The sequence below is a fragment of the Bidens hawaiensis genome, unplaced genomic scaffold (genome assembly GCF_021521415.1).
Source record: "Bidens hawaiensis isolate Kalapana, Puna unplaced genomic scaffold, B.hawaiensis_p1.1 tig00008515_1, whole genome shotgun sequence".
Taxonomy (NCBI): domain Eukaryota; kingdom Viridiplantae; phylum Streptophyta; class Magnoliopsida; order Asterales; family Asteraceae; genus Bidens; species Bidens hawaiensis.
In genome coordinates, this window is record NW_027491608.1 from 234,510 (window position 1) to 247,590 (window position 13,081).

At 33.3% G+C, this 13,081-nt stretch overlaps 2 protein-coding genes across 3 annotated transcripts; one reads left to right on the forward strand and one right to left on the reverse strand.

Moving 5' to 3' along the window:
* The first annotated feature begins 677 nt into the window (after positions 1–677).
* LOC143529259 (aldehyde dehydrogenase family 7 member B4-like) lies at positions 678–5,726 on the forward strand. 2 transcript variants are annotated; one of them, XM_077025084.1, is made up of 15 exons: positions 678–894; positions 1,033–1,171; positions 2,110–2,196; positions 2,333–2,464; positions 2,630–2,702; positions 2,966–2,988; positions 3,069–3,132; positions 3,263–3,308; positions 3,409–3,589; positions 4,189–4,365; positions 4,447–4,611; positions 4,710–4,850; positions 4,926–5,023; positions 5,090–5,239; positions 5,463–5,726. In XM_077025084.1, exons 2-15 carry the CDS (start codon positions 1,040–1,042, stop codon positions 5,515–5,517), a joined length of 1,524 nt encoding a protein of 507 aa, XP_076881199.1. In that variant the 5' UTR covers positions 678–894; positions 1,033–1,039; the 3' UTR covers positions 5,518–5,726. The 2 variants fall into 2 exon arrangements, with proteins under 2 accessions (XP_076881199.1, XP_076881200.1); XM_077025085.1 differs by having other exon boundaries at positions 1,038–1,171.
* A 4,842-nt stretch (positions 5,727–10,568) lies between these two features.
* On the reverse strand, positions 10,569–12,804 carry LOC143529197 (uncharacterized). Its single transcript, XM_077025034.1, has 2 exons — positions 12,057–12,804; positions 10,569–11,326 (listed from the first exon to the last, which is right to left on the reverse strand). The coding sequence occupies exons 1-2, from the start codon at positions 12,060–12,062 to the stop codon at positions 10,772–10,774; spliced, it is 561 nt and encodes a 186-aa protein (XP_076881149.1). The 5' UTR covers positions 12,063–12,804; the 3' UTR covers positions 10,569–10,771.
* Between the last annotated feature and the right edge of the window lie 277 nt (positions 12,805–13,081).

A 13,081-nucleotide genomic window follows, 5' to 3' on the forward strand; every position in this document is an offset into this window, starting at 1 on the left:
AAACATTAATCCTTCAGATCAGAAATAGTTTACGTTAGATCCAATGTCTTTTTTTTTACCATTTTGAAAATTTACTCGAAAACCATAGTTATTTATGGAAAAACTTCGCTATTAGCCATTAGGGGGATTTTTTCATTTTTTTTACCATTTTGAAAATTACTCAAAAACCATAGTTATTTATGGAAAAACTTCGCTATTAGAGGATTTTTTCATTTTTTTTACCATTTTGAAAATTACTCGAAAACCATAGTTATTTATGGAAAAAATTCGCTATTAGGGGAAGTTTTTCTTTTTCTTTTTACCATTTTGAAAATTACTCGAAAACTATAGTTATTTATAGAAAAACTAGGGGAATTCTATCATTTTTGTACCGTTTTGAAAATTTCTCGAAAACCATAGTTATTTATGAAAGACTTTGCTTATTAGGGGAATATTTTCATTTTTTTACCATTTTGAAAATTACTCGAAAACCATAGTTATTTATGGAAAAACTTCACTATCAGGGGAATATTTTCATTTTTTTTACCATTTTGAAACTACTCGAAAACCATAGTTATTTATGGAAAAACTTTGCTATTAGGGGAATTTTAATTCCCTAAAATTAATACTCCGTATTTCTGGTGATTAGTATTTATGTATGACATGCATCCAACTCACACAAAACAAAACCCATAATATTCATCTCAATCCATGGTTTGCTCGCCAACTCACCTCTTCATTTTGTCGTACCACAGTCTTCTCTAGTCACACGTCTTTCATTTCATTTCCATTCTCAGCAATTATTAAGTAATTAATACTCTGCTATAAATTAACACTCACACTCATCTCAATCTCTTCACCATTGCCGTTTCTCCCCCAAATTACCTCCTCTCCAACAAGTGTTACAACTTACAGGTAACCAATACTGTCTTCAATCACCACACCACAGTCACACGATCTGCAATTCAGATCAATAGTTAGAGTTTAATACGCCTTACTTGTTTAATTTTGTTTTTAGTTACTGATTTCATGTGTATGTGATTGATCTATCAGTGCAGATATGAGTTTTGCTAAGGAGTACGAGTTTTTGACGGAGATTGGAATTGAGCCACGGAATCTCGGGAATTATGTGAACGGTGTATGGAAAGGAAGTGGTTCGGTTGTATCGTCGGTTAATCCTGCTAATAATAAGGTAGTGAGTAGTCTAATTTCTGTTATTGTGTCAATTGTTAGGTTTAATTTGTATTTGATTTTGTTGTAAGTTTTGGTTAATCTGATTGAATTTGAAACTAGAATTAGGATTGTTAATTGCTCATGAGATGATGAGAACAGTGTTGTAGAATTCACTAGGCGGTGGTCCGGTGGAGTACCGCGATAATAGCCTAATAGGTATTAGTCGGATTGGAATTTATATGTAGTTTTGAAAAATTATATAATTTTTTTTTATAATATTTTGAATTTATTAATCGGATTGGATTAATAAGTATAGTTTTTTGAATAATTTAAAGATTTTGGCTATTTTAAGTTTTTAACGACTTTGACCAATTTTGACTGAAATTTGAACATTGTTTAGAATTCTATATGTAGTTTTTCAAAAAATTTTATATAGTTTTTCAAATTGATTAATCGGATTGGATTAATAAGTATAGTTTTTCAAATACTTCAAAGATTTTTGCTAAGACTTTGACCAGTTTGACAGATTTTGACTGTAGTTTGAACATTGTTTGGAACATTATAACAATATAAGTTTAGCATCACAAGGTCCAACATAGAGCTCATTTTCCACTAAAATGAAGACAGTTCAGTGATATGCAATATCTAAAATGTGAACATTGTGCTGCATATCTCATGATTGCCTGCATTTACTTCATTTTAATTAGGGGCTGTTTCAGTTTGGCAACATTGTGTTGAGCCGCTAAGAAGCCTGACCGATTAAGAGGCAACCTATGAATTGGTCAGCATGTTTCTTAAACTTACCCATTAAGAGGTGTCTTATAAGTGAACCAAACACACTCTACCTCTGACCAATTCAGATGTAGCCTCTCAAGATCCTTAGCATTGTACTATTGTATTGGTGTTTGGATGACAAGTTTTTTAGAGAAGTAATTGTTTGCTATCCTGTTGATCCAGCCCATCGCTGAAGTGATAGAAGCTTCTTCTCAAGATTATGAGGAGGGCATGCAGGCTTGTTTTGAAGTGTCAAAGATATGGAAGCAGGTAATGAAACAGCTTCTATCTTGTTGATGTCTTTCTTTGACATTGCTTTATTTTATAAGTTGTGATTCTAAAGTTGGCAAAGTTCAGCTTACTGTTAAAGTTGTGTAACTGTTAAATTTTTTTATTTTTTTTTCAGCTTCCTGCACCAAAGCGAGGTGAGATTGTTAGACAGATTGGTGATGCATTGAGAGACAAGCTTGACTACCTTGGTAGGCTTTTATCATTCGAGATGGGAAAGATTCTTCCAGAAGGAATAGGGGAAGTTCAAGTATGTATTTTTGCGTTGTTCTAACTTTCATCAGTTTAAACTTTGATTTCTTAATTTTCCTGCATATATGCACTTCGTATATCTTCTGTGGTTCATTTTGTGAACTGTTCAAACTTCAAACCTTAACTTACAAAAGCTAATTATGAAGTTGTTTTCAAATGGCAGGAAGTTATTGATATGTGTGACTTTGCAGTGGGTTTAAGCCGGCAATTAAATGGATCAGTCATACCCTCTGAACGTAAGACATTTTTCTAGTTTTTTTAGTCCTTTCAAACTTTCAGAAATAAAAGAAAGATAAATACCTCTCTTTTATATTTGATGGTAAAGGTGGACAATATTGTTTCTAGTGGTGGAAATTTCCTATAAGCGAGTCGATTCAATATTTTTAATTTGAGATGTTATTTATTCTTTTTTCATGTGAAATATTTTACGTTACATCCTCATGAACTATCTTGTCTCATTTACAAATTCCTGTTTGATAATTCTGGTTGATTTTCACAGGTCCAAATCATATGATGCTCGAGGTGCGTCTAATTATTTTTATTTAACATACGCTTATGCATTATTTATTTACTTACACTTGTATATTGCCAACCATATGCAGATGTGGAATCCTCTTGGAATAGTTGGTGTCATTACGGCCTTCAATTTTCCCTGTGCTGTTCTTGGTGAGCATTATAGCACTTATTAATACATCAATGAATACATTTCAAGCTAAACGTATAAATCAGTTTAAAACAAGACTATCAACTGAGCTATACCTTTATTCTTATTAATTATTCAATTGCTGCTGTGTAGGATGGAATGCATGCATTGCTTTAGTCTGTGGAAATTGTGTTGTTTGGTAGGTCTTCACCATAAACTTTCTTTGGTGCGAAATAATAATTTTGTCTTTAAAAAGAACATTTTGGATTGTTTATTTTATTATTATGACATATTTGCAGGAAAGGCGCTCCAACTACACCTTTAATAACAATTGCAACGACCAAATTAATTGGAGAAGTGTTAAAAAAGAACAATTTACCAGCTGCTATTTTCACCTCATTTTGTGGAGGTGCTGAAATTGGTCAAGCGATAGCAAAAGATACACGCATACCTTTGGTTTCCTTCACTGGAAGTTCAAAGGTACTTTCTTCACCCACTCTTTATTTTAGGCTTGCAAGCGAATGATTAAACAAATGAGATTTTGTTGTTCGTGTTCAGTTGTTAAGAAAATGAGTGTATTAGTGTTTTTATGTTTGTTCGTTAATAGTATCGAATGTTTCACGAACAAACATAACTAGTGAAGATGGATTAAATAGTTAATATGTATGTATATATGCTGGGCCTAACATTCTATGAAAAGACTAAACTATAATGGACAATTGTAAAACTAGGCTAAATTGTAATGGCCCTAGAAATTGATGAATATGCAACCAAATGAACTTAAACAAACGCAAACTAATGGACATAAATGAACGTAGACGAAAGATGACAAACAAACATAAATAAACGAACGAAAAACGTGTTCATGTTCGTTCATTTTACTAAATGAACAATAAAAGTTCTTTATTTTGTTCGTTATTAAACATACGAACATAAACGAACTTCCCACCGAATCTTTCAAAAAGTTAATTACCACGTTTTTTCTGCTACATTGGCTCTATGTAAATATAAATACCAATTCTTATACATAAGTTTTGATGTTTAACTTACAACATTATTATTACACATGGCTCATTCAGGTTGGTCTCATGGTTCAACAAACAGTGAGTGAACGGTTTGGTAAATGCCTTCTTGAGTTAAGCGGTAACAATGCTTTAATAGTCATGGACGATGCCGACATTAAACTTGCGGTTCGTTCCGTCTTGTTTGCTGCTGTCGGTACAGCTGGCCAACGCTGCACAACATGTCGTAGACTGGTAACTTTTTATTATCAATCTCAATCTTTTTTTAACAGAAATGGTGTTTCCTAACACTAATAATCCGTTCATTATTTTCAGCTTGTTCATGAAAAGGTTTATGACTCGGTTGTTGACCAATTACTGGAAGCATATAAACAAGTCAAAATTGGAGATCCGTTGGAGAAAGGTACATTGCTTGGACCTTTGCACACAAAAGCATCAAGGGAGAATTTTGAGAATGGAATTAAAGTTCTTAAATCCCAGGTATGGTTATTTAACTTATTTTAGTTTGCGTAACGATGGTTTTCATAACGAAATTAAATTTGCGTTAATATTTTTCTACAATAACTGACATGTTTTAGGGAGGAAAAATACTCACAGGTGGTTCAGTTATAGAATCTGAAGGAAACTTTGTCCAACCAACGATAGTTGAAATTTCAGCGAGTGCTAATGTTGTGAAGGAAGAACTCTTTGGTCCTGTTCTATATGTCTTAAAATTCAAGGTCAGTTTTGACTTTTAGAGCAAATTCTTGTATACTATATGTATATCTATAAATGCATTATTATTTGTCGTACAGAGTTTTGAAGAAGCTGTGGAAATAAACAACTCGGTACCTCAAGGGTTGTCTAGTTCGATATTCACCCGCTCACCTGAGGTTATCTTTAAATGGATCGGGTGAGTGACATTTGATAAGTAGCAAATATATTTTTGGATCTAAACATATGTTTAATTTTATGGCAGGCCTAAAGGAAGTGATTGTGGTATTGTTAATGTTAATATACCGACAAATGGTGCTGAAATTGGTGGTGCTTTTGGTGGTGAAAAGGGTACCGGCGGTGGTCGTGAAGCAGGAAGTGACTCTTGGAAACAATATATGAGACGATCAACTTGGTATGTTTCACTATCCTTAATTTCTTCATTCGTTATGTAATAGTAACCAAGTTTTTGAATAATAAGTTTTTCAAAAAATAACGAGGCACAAAATATTATTTCAACAAGAATCTAAAGTTTTTTTTTTAATAAACATACAACTTTTGACTGAACATGTTTGTAAATGTATAATTGGCATACTTACATCATCTGATTAATATAATGTTTGTATGTTGATTATCAGTACCATAAACTATGGGAGCGAACTACCGCTTGCACAAGGGATCAACTTCGGCTAGTGGATTAGCCTCATCTTTAATAAATGGTACGGCAAGCAAATGATTCATGATAGGTTGGTTTTGACATTTAACTGCTTGTAATCGTGCTACATTATGAACTGATTAAATAAAGGGATTTTGGTTTCAGTTGATTAGAGCATTTACTGATGTCTGATTGCATAATAATTTGATTCATGATGCAAAATGTGTTTTCTACACTATTCTATACATATGCCCATGATATTTACTAGCAACATATAGACTTATCCATGGGAGTATATTGACTAATCTATGGAAAGATCTAAGTAGAGCCATGCGATCTTGAATCCTTAAGAACGCTCTAGAAATTTTGAAATGCCGACACTTTGGCTTAAATTTTAAGCTGGTCATGACATTCTCACCATCTAAACTATCGATGTCCTTGTGGTGTTTCCTTTATGGTACATGTATACGTTCCACAGCCTGGCCAAGGTAGGTACTTGTTTTAGAATCTGCGGTCAAGACCCCTGTGGCTCCGTACTTGGCACTTATGCGGTGACTTGTGTTAAATCACCAAGTTTTGTTCCCTTGCTCCTTTCAAGGAGGACTTTGGTGTCCTGTGATATACTTTTGTGACGTGATCGCCTTTTCTTAGGCTTCCACTGTTGAAACTGAACCTTGTGCCTTAAGTCTATCCCTAGTGCGAACCTGTAGCCAACTAGCCATTGCCATCCATCGGCACAATGGAAGAGTCCAATGTGCATTCTCAGTCTCCGATCTTTGCCCTTTACGCCTTTGGACCATTCCATTGATCAACTTGGTGTCTTCCCTTGCAACTTTGTTCCATGTTAGCTCCTTTGTCACTTTGAGTATGGGCCTAGTAGCTTCATGCTTTCATCATTTGAGACAAAGTTTAGCTTGTCATAGGATTTTGTGTATATTATATTTACTTCTATGCATTCGAATTGAAGTTGGTTGGTGACTCTGCCTTCGGTTCCCGTATTCTATCTTAGCCATTCCTGGTCCCCTCTTGTCCTTCCCCTTGACACACTTACGCTGTGTTGTCGTTGAGCAACTTATCTTACGCTATGTTGTTGGACGTGTCAACGCCTACCCGACACAACATTTTGTCATTAGTAGACACCCTTTTTGCGGTAGTGTAATTAGGAGTCGTTTCCTCTTGGTAGTAATCACCTAATCATAGTTTATTCTAAATAATATAGCGAACATTTTGTTCTCTGGAATTTGAACATCATATTGGTGTATATTAATAAAATCAAATTATAAATATGGTGATGTATTGTGCATAACAAGAAACAAAAGTTGCGAATTTATAAACATATGTTGCGTACTTACCAAATGACATTTAGCCCAATGATATCTCGGTGTGTTAAATGATGCCCTTACCATATTTGAGTCCCTTTGTGGAATAGAACTAGGAGTAAATTAGATGGGTATGTGAATTGCTATTATAAGAAAATATATACGTTGCGTAATTATTTATATATGTTGTGTAGTATGTTACGTAATTGTTCATATAAAACATAATATTGTAAAAACACGTGTAGATGCACTATTGTAAAAAAAACACATATACGTTAACACGCCAGAATAATTTACTTTTTACACTTTTAGGTACAATCTTCTTTTTTATAATAACTGTGGTGAGATCAATAACCTAACGGATTGAAATTGACTGTTGTGAATTTAATAGTAGTTGAGTCGGTAATAGTATGCCAACTAGGAGATGTAGATTGAACAATGAATCACAATGAATGGACATTTGGCCTAATGTGATCATGTACATCATGTCAACCAACTAGGAGATATGTAGATTGAACAATGAATCACAATGAATGGACATTTGGCCTAATGTGATCATGTACATCATGTCAACCAACTAACAACCAAATATGATTCCAAGCTTGAAATACTTATTAGCTTGTATTAAAATAACTTTCAGATAATACATAAAAAAATGCTTTCAATACATAACCTTCCAGACTCATATACGTTAGAAAAATCCGAATAACTGAATCGTGACCAAACTAATTGATTAAATAAACCAACCTGAATATAACTTTTGTTACATGACCGAACAAAACCGATATGTTATGCTCTTGTTTGTATATGTGATTTTTGGGGGGGGGGGGGGGGGGTTGAAAATATTCAGTTTGGTTACGATTTTTTTCGGTTTAATCATTGGGGCTTGAAAATGTTGGGCCGAAAAAATAAAATTTGCCCAACAAATAATGAATTTAGGCCTAATTGTTTTTGTTACTTAATAATTGATTGATTATTATAACATTTGGGCTAAACTATATATTATATTATTATAAAGAACTTAAAATTTAAATAAAAAATAAAAATCGATAAGTTCGGTCCGATTTGGTTTATATGAAAACGTATAGCCAAACCGTAGGCTTTTTTGTCGTTTCAGTTATTTTGGTTGCGTTTTACCGATTTCAGATCGTTTTTCGATTTTATACACACGTCTTGTCTATAGATGCCGGAAGATATTAACTAAAACCAAGGCCCAAAGTAGAACAAGGCAGTGACAAGCCCGAAAAGGACACCAGGCATTCGATTGATTTACCGACCAATAGCCGAATCATTTTGTATATTTAGTCAATAGACAAAAACTAAAATTAACCAAGCCAATCAATTACACATTTTCTTTATTGTTAGTAACGATTTGATTATACAAACATAAATAATGATGAATGTTATCACTTTAAAATTAAAACCTATAGTGTGAACATTGAGGTTGGACTGTCAACCTACATGTCACATGGAGGATATAATAAGATATTAAGACATGTATCTAGAATATAAACCTCAATTATTTGTGTGGTCGTTTACCTAATCTAGTAAAATCTGGACTCTAATCATGCACCATCCTACCTACTTGTATGTTTTCCAATCATTTCTAAAGAATATATTGTTTATAAAAACAAAAAAAAATTAAAATCATATGTTTGGATTTAGATAATGATGGTGGCGATAAGGAGCATTTGGAGAGTTCAGAACAAACTCATATTCAAGAACGAGCCAATGAAGATCGAAACTATTCTTGGTGAAATAAAGGTGTTTAAGTTTTATGTGGATAAAAAATAAAGCGAAGAGTTTGGATTTAGATTGGTCTAGTTGGATTAGTTTAACTTTGTAATATGACGTTGTTCTGGTTGTTTTCCAGGCCCTGCTAGCTTCTCGGTAGTAGGGGCTCGGTTTAGTTGGTTTTAATAAATTTGCCATTTAAAATAAATAAAATATATAATATGTATCATGTAAGCATTAAAATAAATATGAATCTGTTTTTGTAGGTGGTGCCATGTGATTTGGTTTTCTTGTACATGTATACAAACAAATATATATCCATCTATAAACACAACCATTTTCCAACTTTCCATTTGAAGTCCCTATTATTGTCTTTGGACGTATGCCAAATAGTTATGCCACCATTAAAATGATGAGAGATACTTTTAATATTATGGTATTATTATAAGTATGAAAAGGAATAGTTTTTGTTGATATTCATATTAAGAGAGACCATGGGACTCACAAAAGGACATCTTGTCCTATTAGGTTTTAAATCTTAATCAAGATACTTGTTAGAAGTTAGAACATCTTCAAGACTTCAATGGAGAGTTTACGGATGTCCATAGATTGTGCGGCAAGCAAGGTGACGACGTGTAGAAGTGAGGGGACCGTCTTTCCAAGGTAGGGGTCGGCATGCTGATCAATCATGTGATATGACAATGAAGAATAAATATTAAATCTATGTATCTGTTAATTTCGCAAGCACAAAGATGAAAGATGACATGATTCTTGACTTCTCAAGTTTCGTTTAGGATGTACAGTTAGGATGGCTAAGTGAATTTTATACAATAAGGCTATGTAACGGTTTAAAGATTTGAAACATGAGATAACATCATTTGAAAGGTACCATTACCATTTATTGTTTCTTGCCGTATAGTTATTTTAAATATTATATAAGCCGGCTAATAATTATCTACTATTATATTTCTAAGTTTTGGATCAAATACAAATGAAATTAACGTGTTAAATGCAAAAATCAGGTATGGTAATTATATATACAAATAGAGTAATTATGTAATTACATTAATTACATAATTACTCTACTTGATTCTCGCATTTAACATGTTAATTTCATTTGTACGTTAATTTTCTCTTACATTTCTAAATCTCATTATATTTACCAAGTACTCCTACTTAAAACTCATTTTTGTGTCAAACAAAAGCGTCCAGAATTTATGAAGCCCAGTCTTATAGTTATATCATTAAATGGCAAAGTTTTAAAAGCTTATACAATAAAGTAAAAACAATGAGTAAAGTAATAAAGTATATCACACTTAAAGTTAAAACAATTTTACTTAGAAAACTAGATAACCTCATAAATCTTTATTCATTTTTATAACTTCAATTGCAATCAGAAAATAGAAATATAATTGCATGTTCCACTCATTCTCTTTCTAACTTTCATTATAACTCTCATGATATTCAATAAGTGGCCATAAATGTATCATATGATATAACTCTCTATGTAAAACTAGTTTTTATAACTAAAGTTTCACTATAATCTGTTACATATAAATACATCATCATAATATTATCACCTTTATGCCATTATACAACATACATTACGTGTGGTTTAGAAATCTTGTTCCATAGATATTAATAACTTGTCATTTACATATTTGCTAATCATAATAACCATGAACATGCATTTAACTTTGATGTTGATATTAACATCACATTATTATATTTCAAACAAAAATGAATATTTTTCATTCCGTAAGGCGTTGAATCATGAATGCATCTTCTTAATATCGTTGAGAACTACGAAAAGCGTATAATACATTTGTACTTGATGCTTTGATAGTTATACATTAGACGATAACATAATCGTCACAATTTATCTCCCCCATTGCCCTCACCATATTTGAGTCCCGTTATAGAATAGAACTAAAAGTAAATTAGATGGGTATATGAGTTGCTAATCTAAAAACATATATATGTTGCGTAATTATTTATATATGTCGTGTAATATGTTACGCAGTTGTACCAAAAAGTATATTTTCATACCGCGAGGCGTTGAATCATGAATGCATTTCATCAATATCCTTGAAAAACGATAATCGCATAATACATTTATACTTGGTGTTTTGGTAGGGTTACGTAAGACGGTTACATGAACGCCACGATTTATCTCTCCCATGACCTTTATTATTTCTAGTGCATTATGTACAACTGTATTATACGGTTCTCGTAGTTCTCAACATTTTTCTGGTTCTGAAGTAACTGCATCTGCATCCGTATCCGCATCCTTTGATCGTTCATCGTCGTCTTCCGATTCCCGACACGAACACGAATCAACGACAAACGTAATATCCGGAATACAACTCTCCGATCTCGCAAGCGCGGAACCCTCTCCAACCTTCGTAACCGGACTACACGGCACCGACCTCGGCAAATCCAAACTCCGACGGAGAATCTGTCTCATTGCCGCAATAAGATGAACCAATGGATTCGAAGAGATCGGCGACCGACAGAACGACACGTGGCGAGCCATCGCTTCGTCGGTGGTGATCAGTCGGTTACTCCTTACAATCTCATCTTTAACCGCCTCACTGCATAGTCCACATATCCATTTACCTTGATACTGTTCACGAATCCTTTGTATGTACTCCGGTGTGCAATCTTCCGTCAATCCGCAGCACTCGCACTTCACTAATTTTACTTCCGTCGTCTCGGATATTAGTTTTGTTGCTGCGGGTTGCGATTCGGTTGCCGGCATCACCATCGCATCGCTAATTACGGTTGTAGACATCTGTTAACAAAAATAATATGCTTATTCATTGATTCATATGCAAATCAATTAGATGAACATTTTATAACGAATACCGGTATCATACCGCTCATTATTTTTCATGTTTTTTGTATCGGTACCATATGGTTTTGGTATTTTCAATGATACCAGTACCGAACAGTAACAAACCGAGAAAATCAGGACGGTATTCGGTATATGTTCATTTCCAAATCAGTATAGAGATAAACATTTTATGCCGAATACCAATACCGAACAAAATACAAAAAAGGTACCGAATTTTTATGGTACCAATACCGAAACATGAGAAATGACAACCTATACCAATTTTTCTCATGTTTCGGTATTGGTACCATACAATTTCGGTATTTTTTAAGTATTTTCATTATTACCGGTAATGATGAGTAACGAAACAAAAAAAACGGTACAGTGTTCGGTATATGTTTTACTACAGTACCGGTAATGTACCAATCTCATCATTAAATCAGTATGGATAAGAACACTTTATGCTAGATACCGGTACCGACTGAACACAATCAGTACAGTGTACCGGTACTTGTTTATAATGTTTTATCAGTACCATACAGTTTATGTACTTTCAAGTATTTTCAAGAGTACCGGTACCGACTAGTAAAGAACTGAAAAAATCGGTACAATGCACAGTAACAGATACACGGTTTCAATTTAATACCAGTACTGTACCGATCTCATATAAACTGGAAAAAAAAATTACCAGCATAGAACGAGATGAACTTCAATAATAATAATAATATTCCTTGGATTTGAAAATTAGTTAAAAGAAGATGTAACTGATTATCTCTCTCTCTTTCTCCCACTCTGCATCTAGAAGCTTCGATTTGTTAGGAAACATGAAGAAGTATCTGAAAGGCATTTTCAGACTGATTGTAATAGCAGCTCTTAACAACTTTTTTATTTTCTAATGTAATTTTGTTTTTTTCTTGGACTGAAAATTAAAATGGCAATGAATGAATGAAGTGAAGGTGGAGTGATAATAAAAGACAGAGGATATGGGGATGAACAGAGGATGTAGGGATACTTGCTTTTGTAGGTGGGGGGTAGGTATTACTCTCAATGATTAAGGGTTTAGTAAATGGAGAATAGAATCCAACATTTTATCAAATGCCAATGACAATGGAATAAAACAATTTAAACCATAGATGTTGGATTAGGATTACTTTATGTTATTGTTATGTTTGCTTTATTATAGAATTTAGGTAGTGTTGTGGTAGAGGTGTACAAAATCGATTTTTTTAAGTGGGTTCGGTATTGGTCAATGAAAGCTGAGACTGGTTTTTGTCCAAACTGATCGGTTTGAAACCTGTTTTTAATAAAATGAGTATATAGAACGGTACAAATCCAGTAATCGGTTGGGTCTAGTTATAAACTAGTTTCATCTGAATCGGTTTTTAAAGTGGGTTACGCTTAGTTTTTAGAACGGTATGGATATGTACCTCAAGACTTGTGTATGGGTGTTTATCGAATCGGTTACAACTTATTTTGATTTTTTGAAAGTGAACTGGGACTTGATTCGACAAACTGATTCAAACTATTGTTGATTCGAATAAACCAAAAGTGAATTACAATTAAAATAAATATAGTATATAAAATAAAACATACATGCATATAAAATACAAAATTGGTATAAATAATTAGACTTCAAATGATTTGGTTGAAATGTTAGATAATTCGATGGGCATTTGATATAATGGTACCCGGATATGTAAAAAAGGTGCTTAC